Source organism: Heptranchias perlo, chromosome 11 (assembly GCF_035084215.1).
Source record: "Heptranchias perlo isolate sHepPer1 chromosome 11, sHepPer1.hap1, whole genome shotgun sequence".
Classification (NCBI taxonomy): domain Eukaryota; kingdom Metazoa; phylum Chordata; class Chondrichthyes; order Hexanchiformes; family Hexanchidae; genus Heptranchias; species Heptranchias perlo.
Window position 1 is genome coordinate 76,212,846 of NC_090335.1, and position 27,938 is coordinate 76,240,783.

Below are 27,938 nucleotides of genomic sequence, written 5' to 3' on the forward strand. Positions count from 1 at the left end.
AAAAAGGGTAGTAGGCAGAAGGCTGGAAATTATAGGCCAGTTAGCTTAACATCTGTGGTGGGTAAAATTTTGGAGTCCATTATTAAGGAGACAGTAACGGAACATTTAGATAAGCATAATTTAATAGGACAAAGTCAGCATGGCTTTATGAAGGGGAAGTCATGTCTGACAAATTTGCTTGAGTTCTTCGAGGATATAACGTATAGGGTGGATAAAGGGGAACCAGTGGACGTAGTGTATTTAGACTTCCAGAAGGCATTCGACAAGGTGCCACATAAAAGATTATTACTTAAGATAAAAAATCACGGGATTGGGGGTAATATTCTGGCATGGGTGGAGGATTGGTTATCGAACAGGAAGCAGAGAGTTGGGATAAATGGTTCATTTTCGGACTGGCAACCAGTAACCAGTGGTGTTCCACAGGGGTCGGTGCTGGGTCCCCAACTCTTTACAATCTATATTAACGATTTGGAGGAGGGGACCGAGTGCAACATATCAAAATTTGCAGATGATACAAAGATGGGAGGGAAAGTAGAGAGTGAGGAGGACATAAAAAACCTGCAAGGGGATATAGACAGGCTGGGTGAGTGGGCGGAGATTTGGCAGATGCAATATAATATTGGAAAATGTGAGGTTATGCACTTTGGCAGGAAAAATCAGAGAGCAAGTTATTTTCTTAATGGCGAGAGACTGGAAAGTACTGCAGTACAAAGGGATCTGGGGGTCCTAGTGCAAGAAAATCAAAAAGTTGGTATGCAGGTGCAGCAGGTGATCAAGAAAGCCAACGGAATGTTGGCTTTTATTGCTAGGGGGATAGAATATAAAAACAAGGAGGTATTGCTGCAGTTATATAAGGTATTGGTGAGACCGCACCTGGAATACTGCATACAGTTTTGGTGTCCATACTTAAGAAAAGACATACTTGCTCTCGAGGCAGTACAAAGAAGGTTCACTCGGTTAATCCCGGGGATGAGGGGGCGGACATATGAGGAGAGGTTGAGTAGATTGGGACTCTACTCATTGGAGTTCAGAAGAATGAGAGGCGATCTTATTGAAACATATAAGATTGTGAAGGGTCTTGATCGGGTGGATGCGGTAAGGATGTTCCTAAAGATGGGTGAAACTAGAACTAGGGGGCATAATCTTAGAATAAGGGGCTGCTCTTTCAAAACTGAGATGAGGAGAAACTTCTTCACTCAGAGGGTGGTAGGTCTGTGGAATTTGCTGCCCCAGGAAGCTGTGGAAGCTACATCATTAGATAAATTTAAAACAGAAATAGACAGTTTCCTAGAAGTAAAGGGAATTAGGGGTTATGGGGAGCGGGCAGGAAATTGGACATGAAGCTGAGTTCGGATCGGTCAATGCCCTGTGGGTGGCGGAGAGGGCCCAGGGGCTATGTGGCCGGGTCCTGCTCCAACTTCTTGTGTTCTTTAGATTTGTGGTTGGGATCAGATCAGCCATGATCTTATTGAATGGCGGAGCAGGCTCGAGGGGCCGATTGGCCTACTGCTGCTCCAATTTCTTATGTTCTTATGTTCTTATGTAAAGTGATACATTTCAGTAGGAAGAAAGAGGAGAGGCAGTATAAACTAGAGGGCACAATTCTGAAAGGGGTAAAGGGACAGGTCTGAGGGTATATGTCCACATACGGGATCCTGGGCTTTATAAATAGAGGCAAAGAGTACAAAAGCAAGGAAGTCATGATGAACCTTTATGAAACACTGGTTCGACCACAACTGGAGTATTGTGTCCAGTTCTGGGCACTGCACTTTAGGAAAGATGTGAAGGCCTTAGAGAGGGTGCAGAAAAGATTTACTAGAATGATTCCAGGGATGAGGGACCTTAGTTACGTGGATAGACTGGAAGCTGGGGGTGTTCTCCTTGGAACAGAGAAGATTGAGAGGAGATTTGATAGAGGTATTCAAAATCATGAAGAGTCTAGACAGAGTAGATAGAGAGAAACTGTTCCCATTGGCGGAAGGATCAAGAATCAGAAGACATAGATTTAAGGTGATTGGCAAAAGAACCAAAGGTGACATGAGGAAAAACTTCTTTACGCAGAGAATGGTCATGATCTGGAATGCACTGCCTGAAAGGGTGGTAGAGGCAGATTCAATCGTGGTTTTCAAAAGGGAACTGGATGAGTATTTGAAAGGAAAAAATTTGCAGGGCTACGGGGATAGGGTCGGGGAGTGGGACTAGCTGGATTGCTCTTGCATAGAGCTGGCATGGACTCAATGGGCCGAATGGCCTCCTTCCATGCTGTAACCTTTCTATGATTCTGTTGCTGAAACTCTTATTCATGCTTTTGTCACTGGTAAGACACGATTTTTCTACTGCTCTCTTTGCTGGCCTCACATCCTCCATAAACTCCAATTTGATCAAAACACAGTTCCCCGTATCCTATCCCACACTAAGCCCTGTTCATCCGTCATTCCCATCCTCATGCACCTCACTGGCTCTCTGTCCCCCAACACATTAAATTAAAAGTCTTCATCCTCATCTTCAAATTTATCTATTGCCTTGCTCTGGGAGACTCCTTTTAAATTGGTCTACGCTGACTTCCCAGGAGGTGAGCGGGGAAGGGGGAAATGGAGACGACTACAGTAATGCAGTGTGGTGAGCGCATATGAGCAGGATGGCTTTTTCCCGTCCTTAGGATATAACATAAAGATTCACAAGGATGATACCAGAACTGTGAGGATATCCTTATCAGGAAAGGCTGTACAGGCTGGGGCTCTTTTCTCTAGTTAACCAGAGAAAGCCTGAGAGATTCCAGGCAGAGGTATGAATGCGGAAAGCCTGTAGGAGAAAAAGTTAGTTCAGGGACTGTTAATTTATGAGTGAGTTTAGCCTGCAAAAGGGCAGGGTCACATATTTTATTATGCTTTATGATACAAAGAGTGGTGGGGAATTGATTGAATATCACTATGAAGGCTGTATTCTGTTCATTCATATATTTCATGTAAAATAAGCCAGTTGGTTTACAGTTGTCATCTCACTGCAGAGCTTTTCAGTCCACCTTCCGAAAGATAGACGAAAACACAGGGTGGTAGGCACAACACGGACTCTGTTGTTATGATATTTGGTTCACACTATCATTTAAATAGATATGCGGCAGTAAGGGTACTCACCAGATCATAGGGGATTTGAGATCCAATTATAGGGATGACCAGTGTTGCTAAACCCGGGAGAATGTCTACTGTAGACCTGTAAATTTATAACATTTACCCTCCCAAACACTCCAGTCTTCTACTCTGGCATGCGCCCCCCCCCCCTCCCTTCGCCTCCCATCCCTTCCCCATTTCCCTTCCTCCCCTTTCTTTACCCCTCCCTTTCTCCCTCCCATTCCCCCCTCCCTTCACCTTCCTCCCTCGCTCCTCCCCCTCTTTTCCCCCCTCCCTTTCCCCCCCTCCCTTTCCCCCCCCCTCACCCCCGATGGAAGATTCTCAGGCACTCTCTGGAACTCCCACCAACTCTCTTCTCTCTTTAAAAATCTTTGGCCAAGCCTAATTCGCCACTCCTAAAACCACTTCCCTTGGCTCAGCATTCACTTTTGCTATTTTATAAAGTGCCTTGGGATGTTTTTAAAACAAATTTTGAAAATACAGGACAAGTGTAGAAAAATACAAAAATTGCAAATGCATTAAAGAATGTCAGCAATTGCTGGTGGGAAAATAATATCTGAGGGTCAGCATCGAAATGTCCAGTGCCAGTGACTGATATATTTCTGTGGCAACTGCATCACAAACAGCCATGTACCTAAAATATAAACCACTTGGGTCTGAGCTCATTGTAACCTGACTCACACTGCCTGACATCACAATGGGGTTGATTTTCCCAGGAATCACTGATTCTTCTAACCTAATTTTTCTGTGAGGAAAAGAGTGACAAAATTGCTTTTCCTATTTGAAATAAGAAAACTGCTACATAATTTGATACCAGAATTGCTGCTAATTATAAAACAATAGTGAGCACAGGTGAGAGGTTGCCTTCTCCCTAGCACTGTGCAGGTTATATTTTAACCTGCAATATGGCTAAAGATTGGAGTGGAGCTTACAGGGAAAGAGAGGATTTTATGCAATTAATTCAACAACAACTTGCATTTATATAGCGCCTTTAACGTAGTAAAACATCCCAAGGCACTTCACGGGAGCGATTTTCAGACAGAATTTAACACCGAGTCGCATAAGGAGATATTAGGACGGGTGGCCTAAAGCTTGGTCAAAGAGGCAGATTTTAAGGAGCATTTTAAAGGAGGAGAGAGAGAGAGATGGAGAGGTTTAGGGAGAGAATTACAGAGCTTAGGGCCTAAGCAGCTGAAGGCATGGCCGCCAATGGTGGAGCGATTAAAATTGGGGATACGCAAAAGGCAAGAATTGGGGCCTCTCTGTTCCTGCACCTCCTTTAAAATTGTACCATTTAGTTTATATTGCCTCTCCTCATTCTTCCTACCAAAATGAATCACTTCACACTGTTCATCTGCCACATGTCTGCCCATTTCACCAGTCTGTCTATGTCCTCCTGAAGTCTGTTACTATCCTCCTCACTGTTTACTACATTTCTGAGTTTCGTGTCATCTACAAACTTTGAAATTATGCCCTGTATACCCAAGTCCAGGTCATTAATATATATCAAAAAGAGCAGTGGTCCTAATACTGACCCCTGGGGTGGTCCCTATACTTCCCTCCAGTCTGAAAAAGAACCGTTCACCACTACTGTCTGCTTTCTGCCCCTTAGCCAATTTTGTATCCACACTGCATGGGCTCTAGTACTGCACTGGAGAGTCAGCCTGGAGATTTGTTTAGAGATGAACAACTTTTACTAGTTTTTAACAATTTGTGTACTTGGACTCCCAAATCTCTTTGCTCCCCTACAGTTCCTAGTTTCTCACCATTTTAAAAAATACTCCAATTTAACTTTCTTGGACCAAGTTGCTGACCTCACACTTACCCACATTGAACTCCATCTGTCTTAGTTTTGGCCACTCACTTAGTCTGTCTATGTCCCTTTGTAACTTCCTGCTCCTATCTGCACTACTTACCATCCCTCCTATCTTAATGTCATCTGCAAACTTGGATAAACAACTTTCTATTCCTTCATCCAAGTCATTAATAAATATGGTGAAAAGTTGAGGCCCCAGTACAGATCCCATCCAACCAATCAGAGCACATTCCCTTTACCCCCACTCTCTGTCTCCTCCCAACCAATTTCCAACCCAAGTCAAAAGGCTACCTCCAATTCCGTGCGCCCTCATTTTTGCAAATAAAATCTTGCCGCACTCACATGAACGGTGGGATTTTTGGGTGAGGTACTGGGAATGATTGACCCCATGGGACTGTACCCCAGGGAAACATTGCAGAGCCAGTCCAGGCTCAGCTGTACTCTCCAGTTTCACCCTTTCCGGTATCCCTTTAAATGAACAGTATCCCTTTAAGTGAACGGTATCCCTTTCAATGAACAGTATCCCTTTAAGTGAACGGTATCTCTTTAAATGAACAGTATCCCTTTAAGTGAACGGTATCCCTTTCAATGAACAGTATCCCTTTAAGTGAACGGTATCTCTTTAAATGAACAGTATCCCTTTAAGTGAACGATATCTCTTTAAATGAACAGTATCCCTTTAAGTGAACGGTATCTCTTTAAATGAACAGTATCCCTTTAAGTGAACGGTATCCCTTTCAATGAACAGTATCCCTTTAAGTGAACGGTATCTCTTTAAATGAACAGTATCCCTTTAAGTGAACGTGGTTTGAATGTCCGGGAAGCCCTGCATTCAGCGCCTGGCCCAACCTGTGCCTGATTGGGCAGCTGTCCCCGACGCGTTCCCCTTTACCACTGACGTCAGACGCAGCTTAGCCATGGCAACCTGCTATGGTGTTACGTAAGCGGCGTTGCCATGACGACCGTATCTGTCATTCTCCAGCTGCTTGCGCCTGGTCCTCGTCGATTTGACGTCAGAAATACGTCAATGGGAAGGGGGGTTGCTGCACGCGCGGAGTTCCCGCCTCAGTCAGCGCGCGGGTCCCGGGCAGTGTATCAATTAGCGGGGGTCCCGGGCAGTGTATCAATTAGCGGGGGTCCCGGGCTCGGAGTTATCGGTGATCGGGGTCCCGGGCTTGGCCATGGTGATGACGGATTGCGAGCGGACCCCGGGCTTATCTCAGTCTCAGCCCCAGCGGCGGGCTCTGAGAGTCGGCTTTTATGACATAGAGAAGACGCTGGGAAAAGGGAACTTCGCGGTGGTGAAGCTGGCGCGGCACCGGGTGACCAGGAGCCGGGTGAGTGGTGGCGTCCGGAGCTTTGTTGTGTGTTGGGGAAAGTTTGGGCCGGGACTCAATGGCTGCTGGACTGGGTTAATTTGTGGGGTCCGGGGAGGTCGGTTCGGGCCGCAGACTGTTTGAAATCTGCCTCTTCTCCTTTCAGGTTGCAATCAAAATAATCGACAAGACCCGGCTGGACCCCAGTAACTTGGAGAAGATTTACCGCGAGGTGCAGATCATGAAGCTCCTGAACCACCCGCACATCATTAAACTATATCAGGTACAGACCCGGAGTGTCAGGGCACCAGGAGTCCTGTTGGGCTGCGGACAGTGTCCGAGTGTAAACTGGGGCTTTAAGCCTCCGATTAAAAGTTTAAACTGTACGGAGTTGGAGGGCAGAGCATCGGGAATCTGCCTCTAGCAGGGTCTCCCGATATTTACCAAACTTTCACCATGAATCTCTTTAACATAGATTTGAGTACAATGCCAATATTTACTTAATCGTTAAATTATTGTATTCCTCCCTTACGGAAATAACTAGAATATTCAAAAGCGCACGGCCATAGGGAGTACATTTACCGATCATAAGATCATAAGAAATAGGAGCAGGAGTAGGCCATACGGCCCCTGGAGTCTGCTGCGCCGTTCACATTTACCTGAGGAAGGAGGAAGCCTCCGAAAGCTTGTAGATTTCAAATAAAATCGTTGGACTATAACTTGGTGTTGTAAAATTGCTTACAACCATTCAATAAGATCATGGCTGATCTTCGACCTCAACTCCACTTTCCTGCCCCATCCCCATATCCCTTGATTCCCCTAGAGTCCAGAAATCTGTCTAGAATATATTCAAGGACTGAGCATCCAGAGCCCTCCAGGGTAGAAAATTCCAAAGCTTCACAACCCTCTGATTGAAGAAATTCCTCCCCATCTCAGTCTTAAATGGCCGACCCCTTATCCCAGCGCTGTGGGGGCCACATATTGCTTGGATAATAAGAGTTGAAATGGGGTAGAAGAGCAGAGGGATCTGGGGGTACAGACACATAAATCAGTAAAAATAGTCATTCAGGCATTTACCGGTTGAGCGGAATGGCCTGTTTCTGTGCTGTAAATTCTTTATAACCGGATGTAAATTTGCACAAGGTGACAGTTAGTGACCAAGTGCAGTTTTTGGGCTCCCCATTATAGAAAGGACATTAAAACCAGAGAACGTACAGCGTAGATTCACCAGGAATGATGTAAGGGAGGGAAAGCTATAGTTATAAGGAGAGACTTAAGACACTGGAACTATTTCCATTACAGCAGAGAAGACTGAGGAAAGATTTAATAGAAAATTTTAATATTGGAAAGAGTTTTGATAGTGAATGGGGAAAGACTGTTTCCACTGGTTGTGGAATCAATGACAAGGAAGTCATCAATTTAAAATTATTGCTTAAGGGTGAGAGGGTAGGAGAAATTTCTTTGCACTGTGGATGGTTTGAGCATAATGGAATGCTTTTCTACAGAGAGTGGCTGAGACAGAGACCATCACATCTTTTAAGGGAACTTTAATGAATATTTGAAGCAGAGGGAAGATACGGGGCCATGGGAAAAGAGTGGGACAGTGGAATTAGTTTGCGATTGATGCAGGGCTATGGGGAGAGAGTGGGCAGTGGGATTTATTTGGGATTGATACAGGGCTGTGGGGCAGTGGGGTTAGTTTTGAATTGATACTGGGCTATGGGGCGACTGCAAGACAGCAGGATTAGTTTGAGATTAATGCAGGGCAATGGGGAGAAAGCAGTGCAGTGGGTTTAGTTTGGGATTGATACAGAACTATGGGGAGAGAGTGGGGCAGTGGGATTAGTTTGGGATTGATACAGGACTATGGAAGAGAGTAGGGCAGTGGGATTAGTTTGGGCTTGATACAGGGCTATGGGGAGCGAGCCAGGAGTGTTATGTAGGGACAATGGAGTTAGAGTGTGTCCAAGGCATTTCTAATTAACTATTATTACACAGGAAATAAATAAATATACAATTCACACTATTCAAATACAGTGGAATAAATTGGTCCCGATTTAAAAGAGGAGAAATTTCACTCTATCCCAGAGTCATGACTTTAATAAGCCCCAGGGTGAGAATCATTTTTTCAGTTGTGGATTTTACTTCTTGCAGTTCCCATTAATTCTGTGTTCTTGGAACCTCTCGTCTCAGGCACATCAGTCATTTCCCTTAGTCTTGTAGTTAAAATCCTACCTGGAATTCTATGGTCTGTATTTAAACTTTAGCATGGGAACTGGAGCCACCCCCTCAGCTTTTATCTCCTTTTCTCACTGACTGGTAAACAAGATGTACATTCACCAAACTGCACTTTCACCAAGCTGCCGCCTGGGTTTGAAGTGCAGCCTCAGTCATTGATTCAGTCGTCGTGACGATCAGAAAGCTGTAGGTCACCTTTCCACACGAATTGTTCTCACTCAAGTCCCAAACTTGTTTCCCACTCGGCCAAAGGGAATCATTGCAAGGCAGTTTCTCTCTCCTCCTGTGCTCTGATATGGTATTGCCTGATAGTCTGGCTCAGTGCCCAGAGTTGTTCAGTACATCATGCTCTGCTTACTTGCCCACTTGAACTTGTCATTTCCTGGAACTGCACAGCTCTCCTTGCAGTTCTTGGTAATTGCTGTTTTCTCTGACGTATTTGGAGCTGCCAGTCAATTCTTGTGCACTCATTGCGTGTCTAAAGCACTTGAGAACGGGTTAGTCATTTACTTAACCAACTTAAGGTGAAGTTTTAATTATAAAGTGTTCATTGACTCTTATGTCTTTCTAGGTAAGTTCAAGTTCTTTCTGTCAACATTTCACATCCAGCAATTGTACAAGAGATCTATTTTATCTTTTTCCTTTTATTTGCTTAATTTTATATTCCTGAATGTAAAGGATTGAACGTTTTCCACTTGCACTCCCAGGGCAGGTACAGCTCGGGTTAGATACAGAGTAAAGCTCCCTCTACACTGTCCCACCAAACACTCCCAGGGCAGGTACAGCTCGGGTTAGATACAGAGTAAATCTCCCTCTACACTGTCTCATCAATCACTCCCAGGGCAAGTACAGCACGGGTTAGATACAGAGTAAATCTCCCTCTACACTGTCTCATCAAACACTCCCAGGGCAGGTACAGCTCGGGTTAGATACAGAGTAAAGCTCCCTCTACACTGTCCCATCAAACACTCCCAGCACAGGTACAGCACGGGTTAGATACAGAGTAAAGCTCCCTCTACACTGTCCCATCAAACACTCCCAGCACAGGTACAGCACGGGTTAGATACAGAGTAAAGCTCCCTCTACACTGTCCCATCAAACACTCCCAGGGCAGGTACAGCTCGGGTTAGATACAGAGTAAAGCTCCCTCTACACTGTCCCATCAAACACTCCCAGGGCAGGTACAGCTCGGGTTAGATACAGAGTAAAGCTCCCTCTACACTGTCCCATCAAACACTCCCAGGGCAGGTACAGCACGGGTTAGATACAGAGTAAAGCTCCCTCTACACTGTCCCATCAAACACTCCCAGGGCAGGTACAGCACGGGTTAGATACAGAGTAAAGCTCCCTCTACACTGTCCCATCAAACACTCCCAGGGCAGGTACAGCACGGGTTAGATACAGAGTAAAGCTCCCTCTACACTGTCCCATCAAACACTCCCGGGGCAGGTACAGCACGGGTTAGATACAGAGTAAAGCTCCCTCTACACTGTCCCATCAAACACTCCCGGGGCAGGTACAGCACGGGTTAGATACAGAGTAAAGCTCCCTCTACACTGTCCCATCAAACACTCCCGGGGCAGGTACAGCACGGGTTAGATACAGAGTAAAGCTCCCTCTACACTGTCCCATCAAACACTCCCAGGGCAAGTACAGCACGGGTTAGATACAGAGTAAAGCTCCCTCTACACTGTCTCATCAATCACTCCCAGGGCAAGTACAGCACGGGTTAGATACAGAGTAAAGCTCCCTCTACACTGTCTCATCAATCACTCCCAGGGCAGGTACAGCACGGGTTAGATACAGAGCATCGCTCCCTCTACACTGTCCCATCAAACACGCCCAGGGCAGGTACAGCACGGGTTAGATACAGAGTAAAGCTCCCTCTACACTGTCCCATCAAACACTCCCAGGGCAAGTACAGCACGGGTTAGATACAGAGTAAAGCTCCCTCTACACTGTCCCATCAAACACGCCCAGGGCAGGTACAGCACGGGTTAGATACAGAGTAAAGCTCCCTCTACACTGTCCCATCAAACACTCCCAGGGCAAGTACAGCACGGGTTAGATACAGAGTAAAGCTCCCTCTACACTGTCCCATCAAACACGCCCAGGGCAGGTACAGCACGGGTTAGATACAGAGTAAAGCTCCCTCTACACTGTCCCATCAAACACTCACAGGGCAGGTACAGCACGGGTTAGATACAGAGTAAAGCTCCCTCTACACTGTCCCATCAAACACTCCCAGCACAGGTACAGCACGGGTTAGATACAGAGTAAAGCTCCCTCTACACTGTCCCATCAAACACTCCCAGCACAGGTACAGCACGGGTTAGATACAGAGTAAAGCTCCCTCTACACTGTCCCATCAAACACTCCCAGGGCAGGTACAGCTCGGGTTAGATACAGAGTAAAGCTCCCTCTACACTGTCCCATCAAACACTCCCAGGGCAGGTGCAGCTCGGGTTAGATACAGAGTAAAGCTCCCTCTACACTGTCCCATCAAACACTCCCAGGGCAGGTACAGCACGGGTTAGATACAGAGTAAAGCTCCCTCTACACTGTCCCATCAAACACTCCCAGGGCAGGTACAGCACGGGTTAGATACAGAGTAAAGCTCCCTCTACACTGTCCCATCAAACACTCCCAGGGCAGGTACAGCACGGGTTAGATACAGAGTAAAGCTCCCTCTACACTGTCCCATCAAACACTCCCGGGGCAGGTACAGCACGGGTTAGATACAGAGTAAAGCTCCCTCTACACTGTCCCATCAAACACTCCCGGGGCAGGTACAGCACGGGTTAGATACAGAGTAAAGCTCCCTCTACACTGTCCCATCAAACACTCCCGGGGCAGGTACAGCACGGGTTAGATACAGAGTAAAGCTCCCTCTACACTGTCCCATCAAACACTCCCAGGGCAAGTACAGCACGGGTTAGATACAGAGTAAAGCTCCCTCTACACTGTCTCATCAATCACTCCCAGGGCAAGTACAGCACGGGTTAGATACAGAGTAAAGCTCCCTCTACACTGTCTCATCAATCACTCCCAGGGCAGGTACAGCACGGGTTAGATACAGAGCATCGCTCCCTCTACACTGTCCCATCAAACACGCCCAGGGCAGGTACAGCACGGGTTAGATACAGAGTAAAGCTCCCTCTACACTGTCCCATCAAACACTCCCAGGGCAAGTACAGCACGGGTTAGATACAGAGTAAAGCTCCCTCTACACTGTCCCATCAAACACGCCCAGGGCAGGTACAGCACGGGTTAGATACAGAGTAAAGCTCCCTCTACACTGTCCCATCAAACACTCCCAGGGCAAGTACAGCACGGGTTAGATACAGAGTAAAGCTCCCTCTACACTGTCCCATCAAACACGCCCAGGGCAGGTACAGCACGGGTTAGATACAGAGTAAAGCTCCCTCTACACTGTCCCATCAAACACTCACAGGGCAGGTACAGCACGGGTTAGATACAGAGTAAAGCTCCCTCTACACTATCCCATCAAACACTCCCAGGGCAAGTACAGCTCGGGTTAGATACAGAGTAAAGCTCCCTCTACACTGTCCCATCAAACACTCCCAGGGCAAGTACAGCACGGGTTAGATACAGAGTAAAGCTCCCTCTACACTGTCCCATCAAACACGCCCAGGGCAGGTACAGCACGGGTTAGATACAGAGTAAAGCTCCCTCTACACTGTCCCATCAAACACTCACAGGGCAGGTACAGCACGGGTTAGATACAGAGTAAAGCTCCCTCTACACTATCCCATCAAACACTCCCAGGGCAGGTACAGCACGGGTTAGATACAGAGTAAATCTCCCTCTACACTGTCCCATCAAACACGCCCAGGGCAGGTACAGCACGGGATAGATACAGAGTAAAGCTCCCTCTACACTATCCCATCAAACACTCCCAGGGCAGGTACAGCACGGGTTAGATACAGAGTAAATCTCCCTCTACACTGTCCCATCAAACACTCCCAGGGCAGGTACAGCACGGGTTAGATACAGAGTAAAGCTCCCTCTACACTATCCCATCAAACACTCCCAGGGCAGGTACAGCACGGGTTAGATACAGAGTAAAGCTCCCTCTACACTGTCCCATCAAACACTCCCGGGGCAGGTACAGCACGGGTTAGATACAGAGTAAAGCTCCCTCCACACTGTCCCGTCAAACACTCCCAGGGCAGGTACAGCTCGGGTTAGATACAGAGTAAAGCTCCCTCTACACTGTCCCATCAAACACTCCCAGGGCAGGTACAGCACGGGTTAGATACAGAGTAAAGCTCCCTCTACACTGTCCCGTCAAACACTCCCAGGGCAGGTACAGCTCGGGTTAGATACAGAGTAAAGCTCCCTCTACACTGTCCCATCAAACACTCCCAGGGCAGGTACAGCACGGGTTAGATACAGAGTAAAGCTCCCTCTACACTGTCCCATCAAACACTCCCAGGGCAAGTACAGCACGGGTTAGATACAGAGTAAAGCTCCCTCTACACTGTCCCATCACACACTCCCAGGGCAGGTACAGCACGGGTTAGATACAGAGTAAAGCTCCCTCTACACTGTCCCATCAAACACTCCCAGGGCAGGTACAGCACGGGTTAGATACAGAGTAAAGCTCCCTCTACACTGTCCCATCAAACACTCCCAGGACAGGTACAGCACGGGTTAGATACAGAGTAAAGCTCCCTCTACACTGTCCCATCAAACACTCCCAGGACAGGTACAGCACGGGTTAGATACAGAGTAAAGCTCCCTCTACACTGTCCCATCAATCACTCCCAGGGCAGGTACAGCACGGGTTAGATACAGAGTAAAGCTCCCTCTACACTGTCCCATCAAACACTCCCAGGGCAGGTACAGGGTTAGATACAGAGTAAAGCTCCCTCTACACTGTCCCATCAAACACTCCCAGGGCAGGTACAGCACGGGTTAGATACAGAGTAAAGCTCCCTCTACACTGACCCATCAAACACTCCCAGGGCAGGTACAGCACGGGTTAGATACAGAGTAAAGCTCCCTCTACACTGTCCCATCAAACACTCCCAGAGCAGGTACAGCACGGGTTAGATACAGAGTAAAGCTCCCTCTACACTGTCCCATCAAACACTCCCAGGGCAGGTACAGCATGGGTTAGACACAGAGTAAAGCTCCCTCTACACTGTCCCATCAAACACTCCCAGGGCAAGTACAGCTCGGGTTAGATACAGAGTAAAGCTCCCTCTACACTGACCCATCAAACACTCCCAGGGCAGGTACAGCACGGGTTAGATACAGAGTAAAGCTCCCTCTACACTGTCCCATCAAACACTCCCAGGGCAGGTACAGCTCGGGTTAGATACAGAGTAAAGCTCCCTCTACACTGTCCCATCAAACACTCCCAGGGCAGGTACAGCACGGGTTAGATACAGAGTAAAGCTCCCTCTACACTGTCCCATCAAACACTCCCAGGGCAGGTACAGGGTTAGATACAGAGTAAAGCTCCCTCTACACTGTCCCATCAAACACTCCCAGGGCAGGTACAGCACGGGTTAGATACAGAGTAAAGCTCCCTCTACACTGACCCATCAAACACTCCCAGGGCAGGTACAGCACGGGTTAGATACAGAGTAAAGCTCCCTCTACACTGTCCCATCAAACACTCCCAGAGCAGGTACAGCACGGGTTAGATACAGAGTAAATCTCCCTCTACACTGTCCCATCAAACACTCCCAGGGCAGGTACAGGGTTAGATACAGAGTAAAGCTCCCTCTACACTGTCCCATCAAACACTCCCAGGGCAGGTACAGCACGGGTTAGATACAGAGTAAAGCTCCCTCTACACTGACCCATCAAACACTCCCAGGGCAGGTACAGCACGGGTTAGATACAGAGTAAAGCTCCCTCTACACTGTCCCATCAAACACTCCCAGGGCAGGTACAGCACGGGTTCGATACAGAGTAAAGCTCCCTCTACACTGTCCCATCAAACACTCCCAGGGCAGGTACAGCACGGGTTAGATACAGAGTAAAGCTCCCTCTACACTGTCCCATCAAACACTCCCAGGGCAGGTACAGCACGGGTTAGATACAGAGTAAAGCTCCCACTGTCCCATTAATGTGCTTCGATCGCAATTTTAGAAGTGTGCCCTGGTTGTGCCAGTTTGACACCTCCATTTCTCTCACCGCTAAAGTGGATTGTTCCCCACCAAGACCTGCATTAAAACTGCCACTAGTTCATTTTACATGGGATCTTGTAGCTGGTTGAGAGGGAGGGTACCCCCATCAGTCAGCTTGATTGAAGCCCCTGTCCAGGCGGTGGGAGAGAGGTGTGACATGCAGTGCAACGTCTTTACAGAGATTTCCCGAATTAGAACTCGGCTTGACCTGATAACAAGATATAACTGAAAACCACAGCACACATTAACTATTTTAATATTTTAATTAAAAAGTTTCAGATTCTGGATAACATCCTATTTATTTTATTCTAAAGGTGATGGAAACACAGGACATGCTGTACATTGTGACGGAGTATGCACAGAATGGAGAGATGTTTGGTTAGTCTTTCCTCTTCTCAAAATTTTTCGGGCTCAGTTGAAAGATGACTTTCCATATGCTTTGAAAGGCCCGGAGCAGTAACCAGATCCTTTGTGTTGTGCAGATTACCTGTCTACAAACGGGCCCCTGAGCGAGAGTGAGGCTCGCAGGAGGTTCTGGCAGATAGTGACGGCGGTGGAATATTGTCACAATCACCACATTGTTCACAGGGACCTGAAGAGTGAGAATCTGCTGCTGGATAGTAACATGAACATTAAGATTGCAGGTGAGCAAGCTCCTGTCCAGCTCAGTGCTGATGTTGACCCCAGTTTCTGGGGATTCAGACATTCTAAGCTTCATTCTAAACCAAGAAAAAAAACATGTTGAACTTAAATTTAAACCTGTTTTCCTAATTTTTTCCGTCCCTGTGCCACATACTATTCTGCTGTCCACAAGGATGGAGACCAGCTCGTTCCTGGGCCGGACTTCATTCTGCTGATTTATTTTTTCTTTTCTTCCTTTACTTTGACAACAGACAAGAGCCTCGGCCCTGACCTCGAATTGTGTGTGTGTGTGTGTGTGTGTGTGTGTGGAGGGGACAGTCGATGGTGTGTGTGTGTGTGTGTGTGTGTGGAGGGGACAGTCGATGGTGTGTGTGTGTGTGTGTGTGGAGGGGACAGTCGATGGTGTGTGTGTGTGTGGAGGGGACAGTCGATGGTGTGTGTGTGTGTGTGTGTGTGTGGAGGGGACAGTCGATGGTGTGTGTGTGTGTGGAGGGGACAGTCGATGGTGTGTGTGTGTGTGGAGGGGACAGTCGATTGTGTGTGTGTGTGGAGGGGACAGTCGATGGTGTGTGTGTGTGGAGGGGACAGTCGATGGTGTGTGTGTGGAGGGGACAGTCGATGGTGTGTGTGTGTGGAGGGGACAGTCGATGGTGTGTGTGTATGGAGGGGACAGTCGATGGTGTGTGTGTGGAGGGGACAGTCGATGGTGTGTGTGTATGGAGGGGACAGTCGATTGTGTGTGTGTGTGGAGGGGACAGTCGATGGTGTGTGTGTGTGGAGGGGACAGTCGATGGTGTGTGTGTATGGAGGGGACAGTCGATGGTGTGTGTGTATGGAGGGGACAGTCGATTGTGTGTGTGTGTGGAGGGGACAGTCGATGGTGTGTGTGTGTGTGTGGAGGGGACAGTCGATGGTGTGTGTGTGTGGAGGGGACAGTCGATGGTGTGTGTGTGTGGAGGGGACAGTCGATGGTGTGTGTGTGTGTGTGGAGGGGACAGTCGATGGTGTGTGTGTGTGTGGAGGGGACAGTCGATGGTGTGTGTGTGTGTGGAGGGGACAGTCGATGGTGTGTGTGTGTGTGGAGGGGACAGTCGATGGTGTGTGTGGAGGGGACAGTCGATGGTGTGTGTGTGTGTGGAGGGGACAGTCGATGGTGTGTGTGTGTGTGGAGGGGACAGTCGATGGTGTGTGTGTGTGTGGAGGGGACAGTCGATGGTGTGTGTGTGGAGGGGACAGTCGATGGTGTGTGTGTGGAGGGGACAGTCGGTGTGTGTGTGTGTGGAGGGGACAGTCGATGGTGTGTGTGTGTGGAGGGGACAGTCGATGGTGTGTGTGTGTGTGGAGGGGACAGTCGATGGTGTGTGTGTGGAGGGGACAGTCGATGGTGTGTGTGTGTGGAGGGGACAGTCGATGGTGTGTGTGTGTGGAGGGGACAGTCGATGGTGTGTGTGTGTGTGGAGGGGACAGTCGATGGTGTGTGTGTGTGGAGGGGACAGTCGATGGTGTGTGTGTGTGGAGGGGACAGTCGATGGTGTGTGTGTGTGGAAGGGACAGTCGATGGTGTGTGTGTGTGTGGAGGGGACAGTCGATGGTGTGTGTGTGTGTGGAGGGGACAGTCGATGGTGTGTGTGTGTGGAGGGGACAGTCGATGGTGTGTGTGTGTGGAGGGGACAGTCGATGGGGTGTGTGTGTGTGGAGGGGACAGTCGATGGTGTGTGTGTGTGTGGAGGGGACAGTCGATGGTGTGTGTGTGTGTGGAGGGGACAGTCGATGGTGTGTGTGTGTGTGGAGGGGACAGTCGATGGGGTGTTTGTGTGGGTGGAGGGGACAGTCGATGGTGTGTGTGTGTGTGTGTGGAGGGGACAGTGTGTGTGTGTGTGTGGAGGGGACAGTCGATAGTGTGTGTGTGGAGGGGACAGTCGATGGTGTGTGTGTGTGTGTGTGGAGGGGACAGTGTGTGTGTGTGTGTGGAGGGGACAGTCGATGGTGTGTGTGTGTGGAGGGGACAGTCGATGGGGTGTTTGTGTGGGTGGAGGGGACAGTCGATGGTGTGTGTGTGTGTGGAGGGGACAGTCGATGGTGTGTGTGTGGAGGGGACAGTCGATGGGGTGTGTGTGTGTGGAGGGGACAGTCGATGGGGTGTGTGTGTGTGGAGGGGACAGTCGATGGGGTGTTTGTGTGGGTGGAGGGGACAGTCGATGGTGTGTGTGTGTGTGTGTGGAGGGGACAGTGTGTGTGTGTGTGTGGAGGGGACAGTCGATGGTGTGTGTGTGGAGGGGACAGTCGATGGTGTGTGTGTGTGTGTGTGGAGGGGACAGTGTGTGTGTGTGTGGAGGGGACAGTCGATGGTGTGTGTGTGTGGAGGGGACAGTCGATGGTGTGTGTGTGTGTGTGGAGGGGACAGTCGATGGTGTGTGTGTGGAGGGGACAGTCGATGGGGTGTGTGTGTGTGGAGGGGACAGTCGATGGGGTGTTTGTGTGGGTGGAGGGGACAGTCGATGGTGTGTGTGTGTGTGGAGGGGACAGTCGATGGTGTGTGTGGGTGGAGGGGACAGTCGATGGTGTGTGTGTGTGTGGAGGGGACAGTCGATGGTGTGTGTGTGTGGAGGGGACAGTCGATGGTGTGTGTGTGTGTGGAGGGGACAGTCGATGGTGTGTGTGTGTGTGGAGGGGACAGTCGATGGTGTGTGTGTGTGTGGAGGGGACAGTCGATGGTGTGTGTGTGTGTGGAGGGGACAGTCGATGGTGTGTGTGTGTGTGTGTGTGGAGGGGACAGTGTGTGTGTGTGTGTGTGGAGGGGACAGTCGATGGTGTGTGTGTGTGGAGGGGACAGTCGATGGTGTGTGTGTGTGGAGGGGACAGTCGATGGTGTGTGTGTGTGGAGGGGACAGTCGGTGTGTGTGTGTGTGGAGGGGACAGTCGATGGTGTGTGTGTGTGTGGAGGGGACAGTCGATGGTGTGTGTGTGTGGAGGGGACAGTCGATGGTGTGTGTGTGTGGAGGGGACAGTCGATGGTGTGTGTGTGTGGAGGGGACAGTCGATGGTGTGTGTGTGTGTGGAGGGGACAGTCGATGGTGTGTGTGTGTGGAGGGGACAGTCGATGGTGTGTGTGTGTGTGTGGAGGGGACAGTCGATGGTGTGTGTGTGGAGGGGACAGTCGATGGGGTGTGTGTGTGTGGAGGGGACAGTCGATGGGGTGTTTGTGTGGGTGGAGGGGACAGTCGATGGTGTGTGTGTGTGTGGAGGGGACAGTCGATGGTGTGTGTGTGGGTGGAGGGGACAGTCGATGGTGTGTGTGTGGGTGGAGGGGACAGTCGATGGTGTGTGTGTGTGTGGAGGGGACAGTCGATGGTGTGTGTGTGTGGAGGGGACAGTCGATGGTGTGTGTGTGTGGAGGGGACAGTCGATGGTGTGTGTGGGGCTATGGTCACTGATGTCACTCCATGCCACATCCCCCGTAATTATAACAGATTGCAGTCACAGATCTGGGGAGAGGGGGCTGGAGGTGCGATCTGGGGAGAGGGGCTTTCCGTCTGATGAGGTTAAGTTCTGGGTGATGCTCCTCAGATATGGCAGGTTTTGATTTGTCAGGTGATTAATCCACCTCGTCTTTCACAGATTTTGGATTTGGAAACTTTTACAAACTGGGAGAGCCGTTGTCCACCTGGTGCGGGAGTCCCCCCTACGCTGCACCTGAGGTCTTTGAAGGGAAGGAATATGAAGGCCCCCACCTTGACGTCTGGGTACGTAAAACAGAAGGAGCTTGTTCACAGACTTGGGACACCTTTGATTCTGGTGCTGATGAAGAAATGATTGATAATAAACGTCTTTTTGTTCCCGCAGAGTTTGGGGGTGGTGCTGTACGTTCTAGTTTGTGGATCTCTCCCTTTCGATGGGCCCACGTTACCGGTTCTGAGACAGAGGGTGCTCGAGGGCCGTTTCCGTATCCCCTTCTTCTTATCTGAAGGTACGTTACGTCTCTGCCTGCTTATCATTTCCAGGCAGTACTTTGTCATTTTATATTTAACATTCCTCAGATTAATACGGCCAAAAGCCACTGCTGTGATGTGAAGTTTATGTGCAGTTTGAGCTTAATCCCAATTTCATGTTTTAAAAGCACTAAAACCGGTTATTTGCTCCACCAGACTGTGAAAGTTTAATTCGCCGGATGCTGGTCGTGGATCCTGCAAAGCGGATTACAGTCTCGCAGATTAAGCAGCACCACTGGATTCAGGCAGAGGTGTCCCTGCAGGAACCACTGGTTTATTCCGTCAAAGATTACAATTCAAACCTCGGCGATTACAACCAGCAGGTCCTTGGCCTCATGCACAGTCTTGGTATCGACAGGCAGAAGACTGTTGAGGTAAAGCAGCACGTCTGATACCAGGGGTGGGGGCGGGGGCTGGTGGGCAAGGGGCGACAGGGGAGGGGCAGGGCGGGGAGGGGCTCGAGCCAGTGCCCGATGCTGTAGAGAGGTGATGTTTAGGGGCAGTAATGTGCTTTATATTTACGGCTCTCTATGCGTGAATGAAAGATGCAAAGCGGATTGTAGAAAATCGAAAACCATTTCCTTTAACATTAAATATCAGAAAGTAGAAGTAATTTACTAAAGGTAACTTTCAATAATTTAAGTTATTTTTAAAACACTGGCAGGGCTTCAATAGGAACAGGAGGAGGCTATTCGGCCCCTCGAGCCTGTCACACCATTCAATATTGTGTAGTTCTGGAGTTCACTGGGTGCTGTTACTGAGCACGAGTGATTATAATTCCAAATATCTTGTGTTGTCTGACTTCAAGTTACAAAGATTGAGCCATATTTTTGGGTCCTTGCGTCACTTCATTCTGACACTTCAATGGAATTTTTATTTTGCAGTCCTTGCAGAACAGCAGTTACAACCATTTCGCTGCAATTTATTACCTTCTCCTGGAACGAGTTAAAGAACACAGAAGTAACCAGGCAGTAAACTGTCAGACTTCAGCCCAGTACCAAGTGCCCAGAACAGCCACCGAACAGATCCAACCAGGGGTGAGTTGTGAATGGTTTCTGCATTAAATAGAGTCTCACAGCACCTGCGGTGCATTTTTGGCGACTTATTTTATTTTTCTAAGATGTAAAGCGATATTAATGTCATGGAGCAAGCATCTACTGAGCCTCAGACTCAAGTCCCTGTAATAATCTCTCCACACTTCTTTTAACATTCAATCATTCAGCTTTGCCATGCACCTTCCATCTGGTCACTATGCATTTCTTCTTATTTTTAATATTTATTGGCTTCCTAGGTGTCTGGGGAAGCTTTCGCTGTGGATTTGATGACCCCTCATCTGTATCCTCCTGTACAAATCGCACCTCTGTCGGCTCCTGTGCTTCAGAGTGACCTAGAATGTGACCTCAGCTGTTCTTTCCAGGTTAGTCTAAGAATGTTTTGCATTTAATGGGAGGAAGGGTTTACATTTGCTTTAAACAGTGATTAAATATCTGAAGATAATAATCTAAATTGATTTGGCGGCTGAACTCAATGTGGAAAATGTCTTGTTCCATTTCGCATTCTGTTTTTTTAGATTAATGAAATAACTCATATTTTCACTGCAGAAACCACTAAGCTTCCTTTCATTTTGCATTTATTCATTAAGCAGCCAGTCCTCGCATCGGGCAATGTTCTGACAAGGAACGGAGCAATATCCCCAAGCAGCTTGCTGGAAACTGCCATCAGCGAGGAGGTGAGGCAGGACCTGGAGGAGGAGGTGATGGGGAAAATGCAGAACTCCTCGCACGCTCTAGGCAGTACGAGTCGACGGCACACGGTGGCTGAGGTGTGCGCCTACTTCAAGAACCACACTGCTCCCTGTGAGTCTCTGCCTAATATATTGTAGCTCCATCGTTGTCAATCGCTGCATCTCGCTGGCTCGAGAGTACCCTCGATTTCTCAGTTGCTGTAGTGAGATTTTAACTGTACTGTACATTTACAGCACTCTGAGAGAAGTGATGTGATACTGCTCCGTGATATTTGAACTGCTTCCCTTCATGATTATGGCTTTTATCTTCAAGTAACAGACTGCTTCACAATCTTTGTTGAAGAGCTTTGAATGTTCTGTGCTTTAATTTTATACACTAGCGTATTTCCAGATTTATACAGACAGTGGTGTTTTGCCAAATAGTATTGGGGAGGGGCCTGCCTGTGGGTTAGTGTTTCAGGGCCTAGTAGTATTTTTTGAGGGGGGTCCCAAATTCTGGAAGCAATGGCTGGGGAGTCCTGGGAATCTAGGAATACAGGAGAGAGATTCTGGGAAGCCTGGGGCAGATCCTGAGATTTCGGAGCATTGGGGAGAGTGTTCCTGGGTTTCAGAGCATTGTGGATTGCTGTAGCATCAGGAAGCAGAGGGAATGTAGTCTAGGCTTTATCAGTACTGAGTGTTTTCTGAGGTTTGGGGAGGGGGATTCTGAGTCGAGCAGGACTAGGAGGGTGTGTTTTGTTGCGTTGGATGGGGTCAGAGCCTTGGGGTTACTGGGAGGGAGCAGCTCTAACAGTCTTGAGGAGGGGACCCAGGAGAATGGGACCCAATCCGCCATTGTCCCCTTTTAAAACCATCAACCACATTCCCACTCATTGGTCTCCACACCTGATCTGTTCTCAGTCCCCATTGTACCCTCCGATATTCTTGCCCAGCTGCTTCCTGTCTTTTCTTTCTTGCCTTTAAAGCATTGTCTGCTTTTTAAAATTGAGATTCACAGGCTGGAGGCCCAGCTTCCTGTCTGCTGTCAGTGCGTGTCAGCAACACAGAAACAGAATATTGACCCTGTTACCCTACAGTTAGTGAGCAAACAAAAATACCTCATCTAAAAGGTCAGATACCCAGTAGAAACCCAGGCCCAGGTCTAGAAACCTTAATGAAAGTTTCAAGATAGGCCACAGTTCAGTGGGTAAATTTATTTTTATTTTTCTGAAGTATGTAATTTTTAAAATTTTGTTTAAAATACTATTTTGGACGTAGAACTTTCAGTTACTGAGGGAAAAGGGCGAAGGAATGTTTGCCTCCAAAACAAAAAGCATTTTGAGTCATTTTGTATCAACAAACAGCGAGAGACCGAGATCCTCTCTCTTGTTCACATCGGTGGTTTCATAGTTAAATGTGACCAAAAAGTTTGAAAGCAGGAAGTATGGTTTGTGGTCAGGAAGGATTTACGTGCACAACATTTTTAATCATAAATTTCACATCTTTTCTGTTCACTTGTGAAGTTCATAAAACATCAGGTGAGCTCCATGATTCATCACCGGTGTTGGTGAATATTTGATTGATTATATTTGCAAATGTAGTTAATCGTAGAACTGTGGGTTTGGGGTGTGGAGACTGGGGAGATGTTGGGCACTGAGACACAATCCAGCACTGCAAAGTTTTATCAGCATTGACCATCTCCATTTTCCACAGGTATTGTTGTCTCCTCCTGTGCCGGCCAGCCAGAGGGTACCTGCTCTGACAGCTGCCTCCTGGCCTGCTCCAATGATGGATTCCACTCCACAAACAGCAACAGCCTTCATGACCCTGTGACCATGGCAAACTGTGCTGCAGCGAGGGGGACTCCACCGTTCGTGTACACGAGCTCAGCAACTCCCATACTGCAGACACAGGGACACGGAGCTGGGATCAGTGGCACTCTGCTCCCCGTCACCTTCCAGGAAGGAAGAAGGGCCTCTGACACCTCACTAACTCCAGGTAAATCTCCAGGAAAGCTTCAGCTTTACAACCTGGCATTTGAAACAAAGATCTAGTACTACTGGGGGAGGGTTTTAAACATGTGAGTGGAGCCGGGCGAGTGGGGGCCTGGGGCCGGGGTGGGCGAGTGGGGGCCTGGGGCCGGGGTGGGCGAGTGGGGGCCTGGGGCCGGGGTGGGCGAGTGGGGGCCTGGGGCCGGGCGAGTGGGGGCCTGGGGCCGGGGTGGGCGAGTGGGGGCCTGGGGCCGGGGTGGGCGAGTGGGGGCCTGGGGCCGGGGCCGGGCGATTGGGGGCCTGGGGCTGGGCGAGTGGGGCCTGGGGCTGGGGCTGGGCGAGTGGGGGCCTGGGGCCGGGGCTGGGCGAGTGGGGGCTGGGGCTGGGCGAGTGGGGCCTGGGGCCGGGGCTGGGCGAGTGGGGCCTGGGGCTGGGCGAGTGGGGCCTGGGGCCGGGGCTGGGCGAGTGGGGCCTGGGGCTGGGGCTGGGCGAGTGGGGCCTGGGGCCGGGGCTGGGCGAGTGGGGCCTGGGGCTGGGGCGAGCGAGTGGGGACCACACTGATTTCTGCTGGGTTTTTTTGCAGGACTGAAGCCTTTCCGACAGCAGCTGCGTAAAAGCAGCAGAACGAAAGGAGTCTTCGGGCTTAACAAAATCAGCGGTTTCCCTCGTCAAGTCTGGCCGTCTCCTCCCTGTAGCTGGACACGGAATCGATTGTCCTACCGGCCTCCCACCAGCCCCCTGCAGGTATGTCCGCTGCTCAAACCCTTTCATTTCATCGTTAATTTCTAACATTTTACCTTTTCCGGTTGCAATTGTCTGATGTAATTCTGTTCCTGACTCAGAGCGTGAGATTCCCGACCAGCCCCAGCAACGGGAACTCAACACAAGCCCCCAACCTGCTGGAGGAAGTTTTGCACCAACAGAGGTGACTGAGCTCGGTTTCTATTAAAGGCTGTGGGGAACATTCCAATATTGTCATTTAAAGCACGGAAATAATGAGTACCGGGGCTCACTTACAGAACCCCCGGGGTATTCCCCCCCCCCTTGCCCCCCTGGGGTATCCCCCTTCCCCCGGGTATCCTCTTCACCCCTCCCCCACCCTCAGGGGACATCCTCTCTTCTCTTTCTCCCCCCCCCCCCCCCCACCCCCAAACCAGGATAGAACCCCACCCTCCTCCAAGAAATCCCTCTCTGACGAACCCCCCGCCCCCCCCCCACCGCCTCCCGAGGTATCCTGTCTCCCCCCCCCCCCCCCGGGGTACCCTCTCTCTCTCTCCCCCCCCCCCCCCCCCGCCCCGGGGTACCCTCTCCCTTTCCCCCTCCCCCCCGGGGTACCCTCTCCCTTTCCCCCTCCCCCCCGGGGTACCCTCTCCCTTTCCCCCTCCCCCCCGGGTACCCTCTCTTTCCCCCCCCCCCCCCCGGTACCCTCTGTCCCCCCGGGGTATCCTCTCTTCCCTCCCCACCCCGGTGTATCCTCTCTTCCCTTCCACCCCACCCCCTCCAAGAAGTCCCTTCCCCCCCCCCCCCCCCCCTCCCCCCCCCCCGGGTATCCTTCCTCCCCACCCCGAGATACTCCTTCCCCGAGATATTCCTCCCCGCGGGGGTCCCCCCCTCACCAGGGACGGGGGTGACCTGTCGAACTGCACCCCGGGTGTCGCTGCTTTTCAGGGGACGATGGCAGGAGGTTTTGCTGCATACTTTGACCATCTGTCATACCGGGGGGGAAGGGAACTGTATTTCAAAGTAATTCACTGTTATTTGAAGCTTGTCTCTAATTGCTAATTTAATTTCGCAGAATGCTGCAGCTGAGACACCAGCAGCTGGGATGGCCGAACAGCCCCCAGCCCACGCGCTTTGCGCAGACAAACTCTGTGGAGAGTCCTGCATACCAGGACCTGGAACTGGCATCGCAAGGTTTTAAACCTGCAGCACCTCACCTAACTCCCCCTTTCCCCGCAATGGACTTTACACAGGAAGACTCCAAGACGGCCTGCAGAGCCCAGTCGCAGCTGAGCAGCTTGGTGGGCACCTGCCTGTCGTCTCCTCCTTCCAGTTCCAGCCCTTTGGATTTACATTTATCTCCCACATTCTCCGAGTTACTCCAACAAACTCAGTTCTCGTCGCCACGGCGAACCTGTGAGCCGCTGGGCATGGACTGTGAAATGGAAGAGCTCACATCAACACAACTTGGCAAAATTGTGCTGGTGAATTAAGCCACTCAGGTCCCAGTGCGAACTCTGTGACCTCCAAAGCAATAAAAACTTCAGTCTGTGATATTCTGATAAATGGTCACACTCGACAACAGTAGAAGAGTGTAAATTCTCCCACTTTATTGTTGATTGTGAAGCGTTTGTGTGGAACTTCATTTAAACAACCAAAGGACGAGCCCATTCCCCCAGGAATATATTTTAAGCTGCAGTCTCTGTCGGCAAAGCATATGTCACTTTAATTATCAACTCACACCAAAAGGAGGTGGCCGAGGCAGCTGAGATCTACCTGACAGAATTACCTCAAGAAAACAGGCGTAGCCAGGGCTTTGGGCGAGCAGTGTGCTGCTGTATAACAGACTGTAGTGAGGATATCACAGCCTGCCCCCAACTGTGAATCTTTGTTTCCATGAAGTGACGTTACTGAAAAATGTCCATTTTCTGTACAAATTGTCATTCATCTCTTGCGTGAATCCTGGGATAAATATTCCTTTAGCATCTGGGAAATCCATCCTGCTGCAAAAAGAAGAATCCTGGTATTCCTGCAATTGTTTGATAGCGGTTTACTGGGTTTGAAATTCCAGGGATTGTAGAGCATTTGTCAGGATATGTGTTAGTTTGAAGAGTCCTGAAGTGTCCAGGTATGAGATCAGGATTCTGCTGCTAATGTGTGAGTGTTTTTTATTATCTGGGTCCAATTAGGAATTAACTCACTTTAGGGACTGTGCAATAATCTGTTCCAATTTGTATCTGATATAAAGAGAAAATGAACAATTTTTTAAGTACATTATTTAAGTGTCTGTGAAAGCTGGTTGTATTTGTATAAAATGATTTCCTACATTTTTAGCACAATTTCCAAACTGAGACACTATGTAGTTCCTATGATTTTTCTATGTGTTAAAGTGACCTCAGTTACTTCCAGGTTCAGCTGGAAGATTAATTTGAGCCTTACTCAGTATTTGGCCACCTGCATTTTAGCATAACTGACCATTGCTTCATTTTCTAGTTGGTGTGGATTCCCGAGTTTGGAAACAGGGAAGTTGCACATCGATAAATAAAAACAGAAAATGCTGGAAACGCTCAGCAGGTCAGGCAGCATGTGTGTCGAGAGAAACAGAGTTAAAATTTCAGATCAATGACCCTTCGTCAGAAGGGCCTCAACGACAGTATTAAAAACAGGCTGAAGCCTTTGACCGAGTAAATGGGGGGGTTGATGCTTGACATTTTGTACATTCCCTTCAGAGACTATAATACAGCACTCCAGAAAGCATCAGTCCTGAGTTGTTGGGTATGTTACCTTACCCCTCATTGGATTGTAATGGTCACCTCACCAAGGCCACAAGAGCAGTGGTTTTGTCCGATTTAAAGCATTGAACTAATTTCTCTCGGCCTCCTAAAGCCCTGACTGAGCGTGGCCTCCATCACTGGACCGAGCTGACCTCCTCTGAGGCTTTTCCGCAGCCCGGTGTGAGGGACTGGAGGGCAGTGAGCTTGCTGCGGGCGGGAGGGTTACAGGTGAGAGGGATCCTTTCTCCAGCTCAAACTTTTGAGCATGGAAGGCGGTCTTTAGAGTTTTCTTGAACCTGGGATGCAGGTCCAACAAACACGGATTTAAAATTAATTTAAAATATCGACTACTGAAATGTAATTGGATGGTAAAAGAATTTGAGGGTTCCTAGTTTGAAATTTAGAAACCAGAGGAACGGATGTCGGGCTGTGGTCCAGTGGAATGTAAACACACTGCAGGAAATTTGAAAGATTTGATTATTGTGACTAAATGCTCATTTTTATTTGTGGAATTGACCAATGTTTAGATTTATTTATGTGACTATTTATTGATTTAATCAAATAAAACTGGCTTTCAGGTTTATTATGTTGCATTGCTGTGTTTTCTCCTTTGCAGCATCTGTTGACATTCCTCACCTAGGCCAAGCTGGAGGGAGCTACGAGCTTAGATGAGGCTTGTGGCAATCGCCTGCTTTAATTCCCAGCCTGTCTCCATCAAGTGCTCCTTAATCTTAATGCTGTTTGGGAGCTCTTGTTGTTTGAAAATGGCAGGTTTGAGCCATCGGCCAATGTGTAAAACTCTCTGCAAATCGCAGTCGGTCACAGTGGTGGTACCCAGAGATACTGGAGTGAAAGATTAATGGCCCAGAAATTGCTCGGAGCAGCGAACCAACAGTGCTCGCCGCTCCATAGGTTTATACTAACCCACTAACTTACTTTACTGGGTGCAATTCCTCGAATAGGAAACAGAGAATAGCCCAGCGTCAGTTCAGGCGAAGCTAGAACCCTGGGAGAAGCGAAAGGATTGATCTCACCCCTCGATCAATCAGATCACAGCATTTTTGACAAACTGCAAACAGTCACTGCAAACTGGAAGTGTAAAATCCAGGAAGTGAAAAGTACAACACTCAAATCATTTGTAAAAACAGTTATAAATAGCAAAAAGAAAGAGAGGGTAAAAAATAATTGCCTTAAATAAGAGACAGAAGGGAAAAGTTTTTTTTTAAATATATTTTTTTGATTTAATTTTTTTTAATAACCAAGAACTATTAAAATCAGGAATAATGAGATTCTGTGTTTTTAAAAGTTAATGACTGCCAAACAACTTAAACTTAAGACTTAATGTGCTGTTAAAACTTAGTTTAGGCCTGGTATTTTTAAACCTACCTGTTTTGTGGTAATATTACTTTCCAGCTGGACAGAAGAGCAAGTTGG

The 27,938-nt window shown here is 48.8% G+C and overlaps 1 protein-coding gene across 3 annotated transcripts; it reads left to right on the plus strand.

Annotated features, from left to right (window-relative positions):
- Nucleotides 1-5,968: 5,968 nt before the first annotated feature.
- sik1 (salt-inducible kinase 1) lies at nt 5,969-27,087 on the plus strand. Of its 3 annotated transcripts, none has more exons than XM_067993390.1 (14): nt 5,971-6,281; nt 6,427-6,543; nt 14,980-15,043; nt 15,148-15,309; nt 18,926-19,050; nt 19,151-19,274; nt 19,453-19,670; nt 20,181-20,333; nt 20,588-20,713; nt 20,939-21,152; nt 22,733-23,017; nt 23,594-23,754; nt 23,853-23,935; nt 24,806-27,087. In XM_067993390.1, exons 1-14 carry the CDS (start codon nt 6,126-6,128, stop codon nt 25,221-25,223), a joined length of 2,406 nt encoding a protein of 801 aa, XP_067849491.1. In that variant the 5' UTR covers nt 5,971-6,125; the 3' UTR covers nt 25,224-27,087. The 3 variants fall into 3 exon arrangements, with proteins under 3 accessions (XP_067849493.1, XP_067849491.1, XP_067849492.1); XM_067993391.1 differs by having other exon boundaries at nt 20,942-21,152; XM_067993392.1 differs by lacking the exon at nt 23,853-23,935 and having other exon boundaries at nt 5,969-6,281; nt 24,806-25,018.
- Nucleotides 27,088-27,938: the final 851 nt, after the last annotated feature.

Excerpts from the sequence above, each read along its gene's own strand:
- sik1 (XM_067993390.1), top strand. The coding sequence starts at position 6,126 with ATGGTGATGACGGATTGCGAGCGGACCCCGGGCTTATCTCAGTCTCAG. Across the intron at positions 15,310-18,925 it reads CATGAACATTAAGATTGCAG|ATTTTGGATTTGGAAACTTT; the intron begins GTGAGCAAGCTC and ends CGTCTTTCACAG. Across the intron at positions 19,051-19,150 it reads GCCCCCACCTTGACGTCTGG|AGTTTGGGGGTGGTGCTGTA; the intron begins GTACGTAAAACA and ends TTGTTCCCGCAG.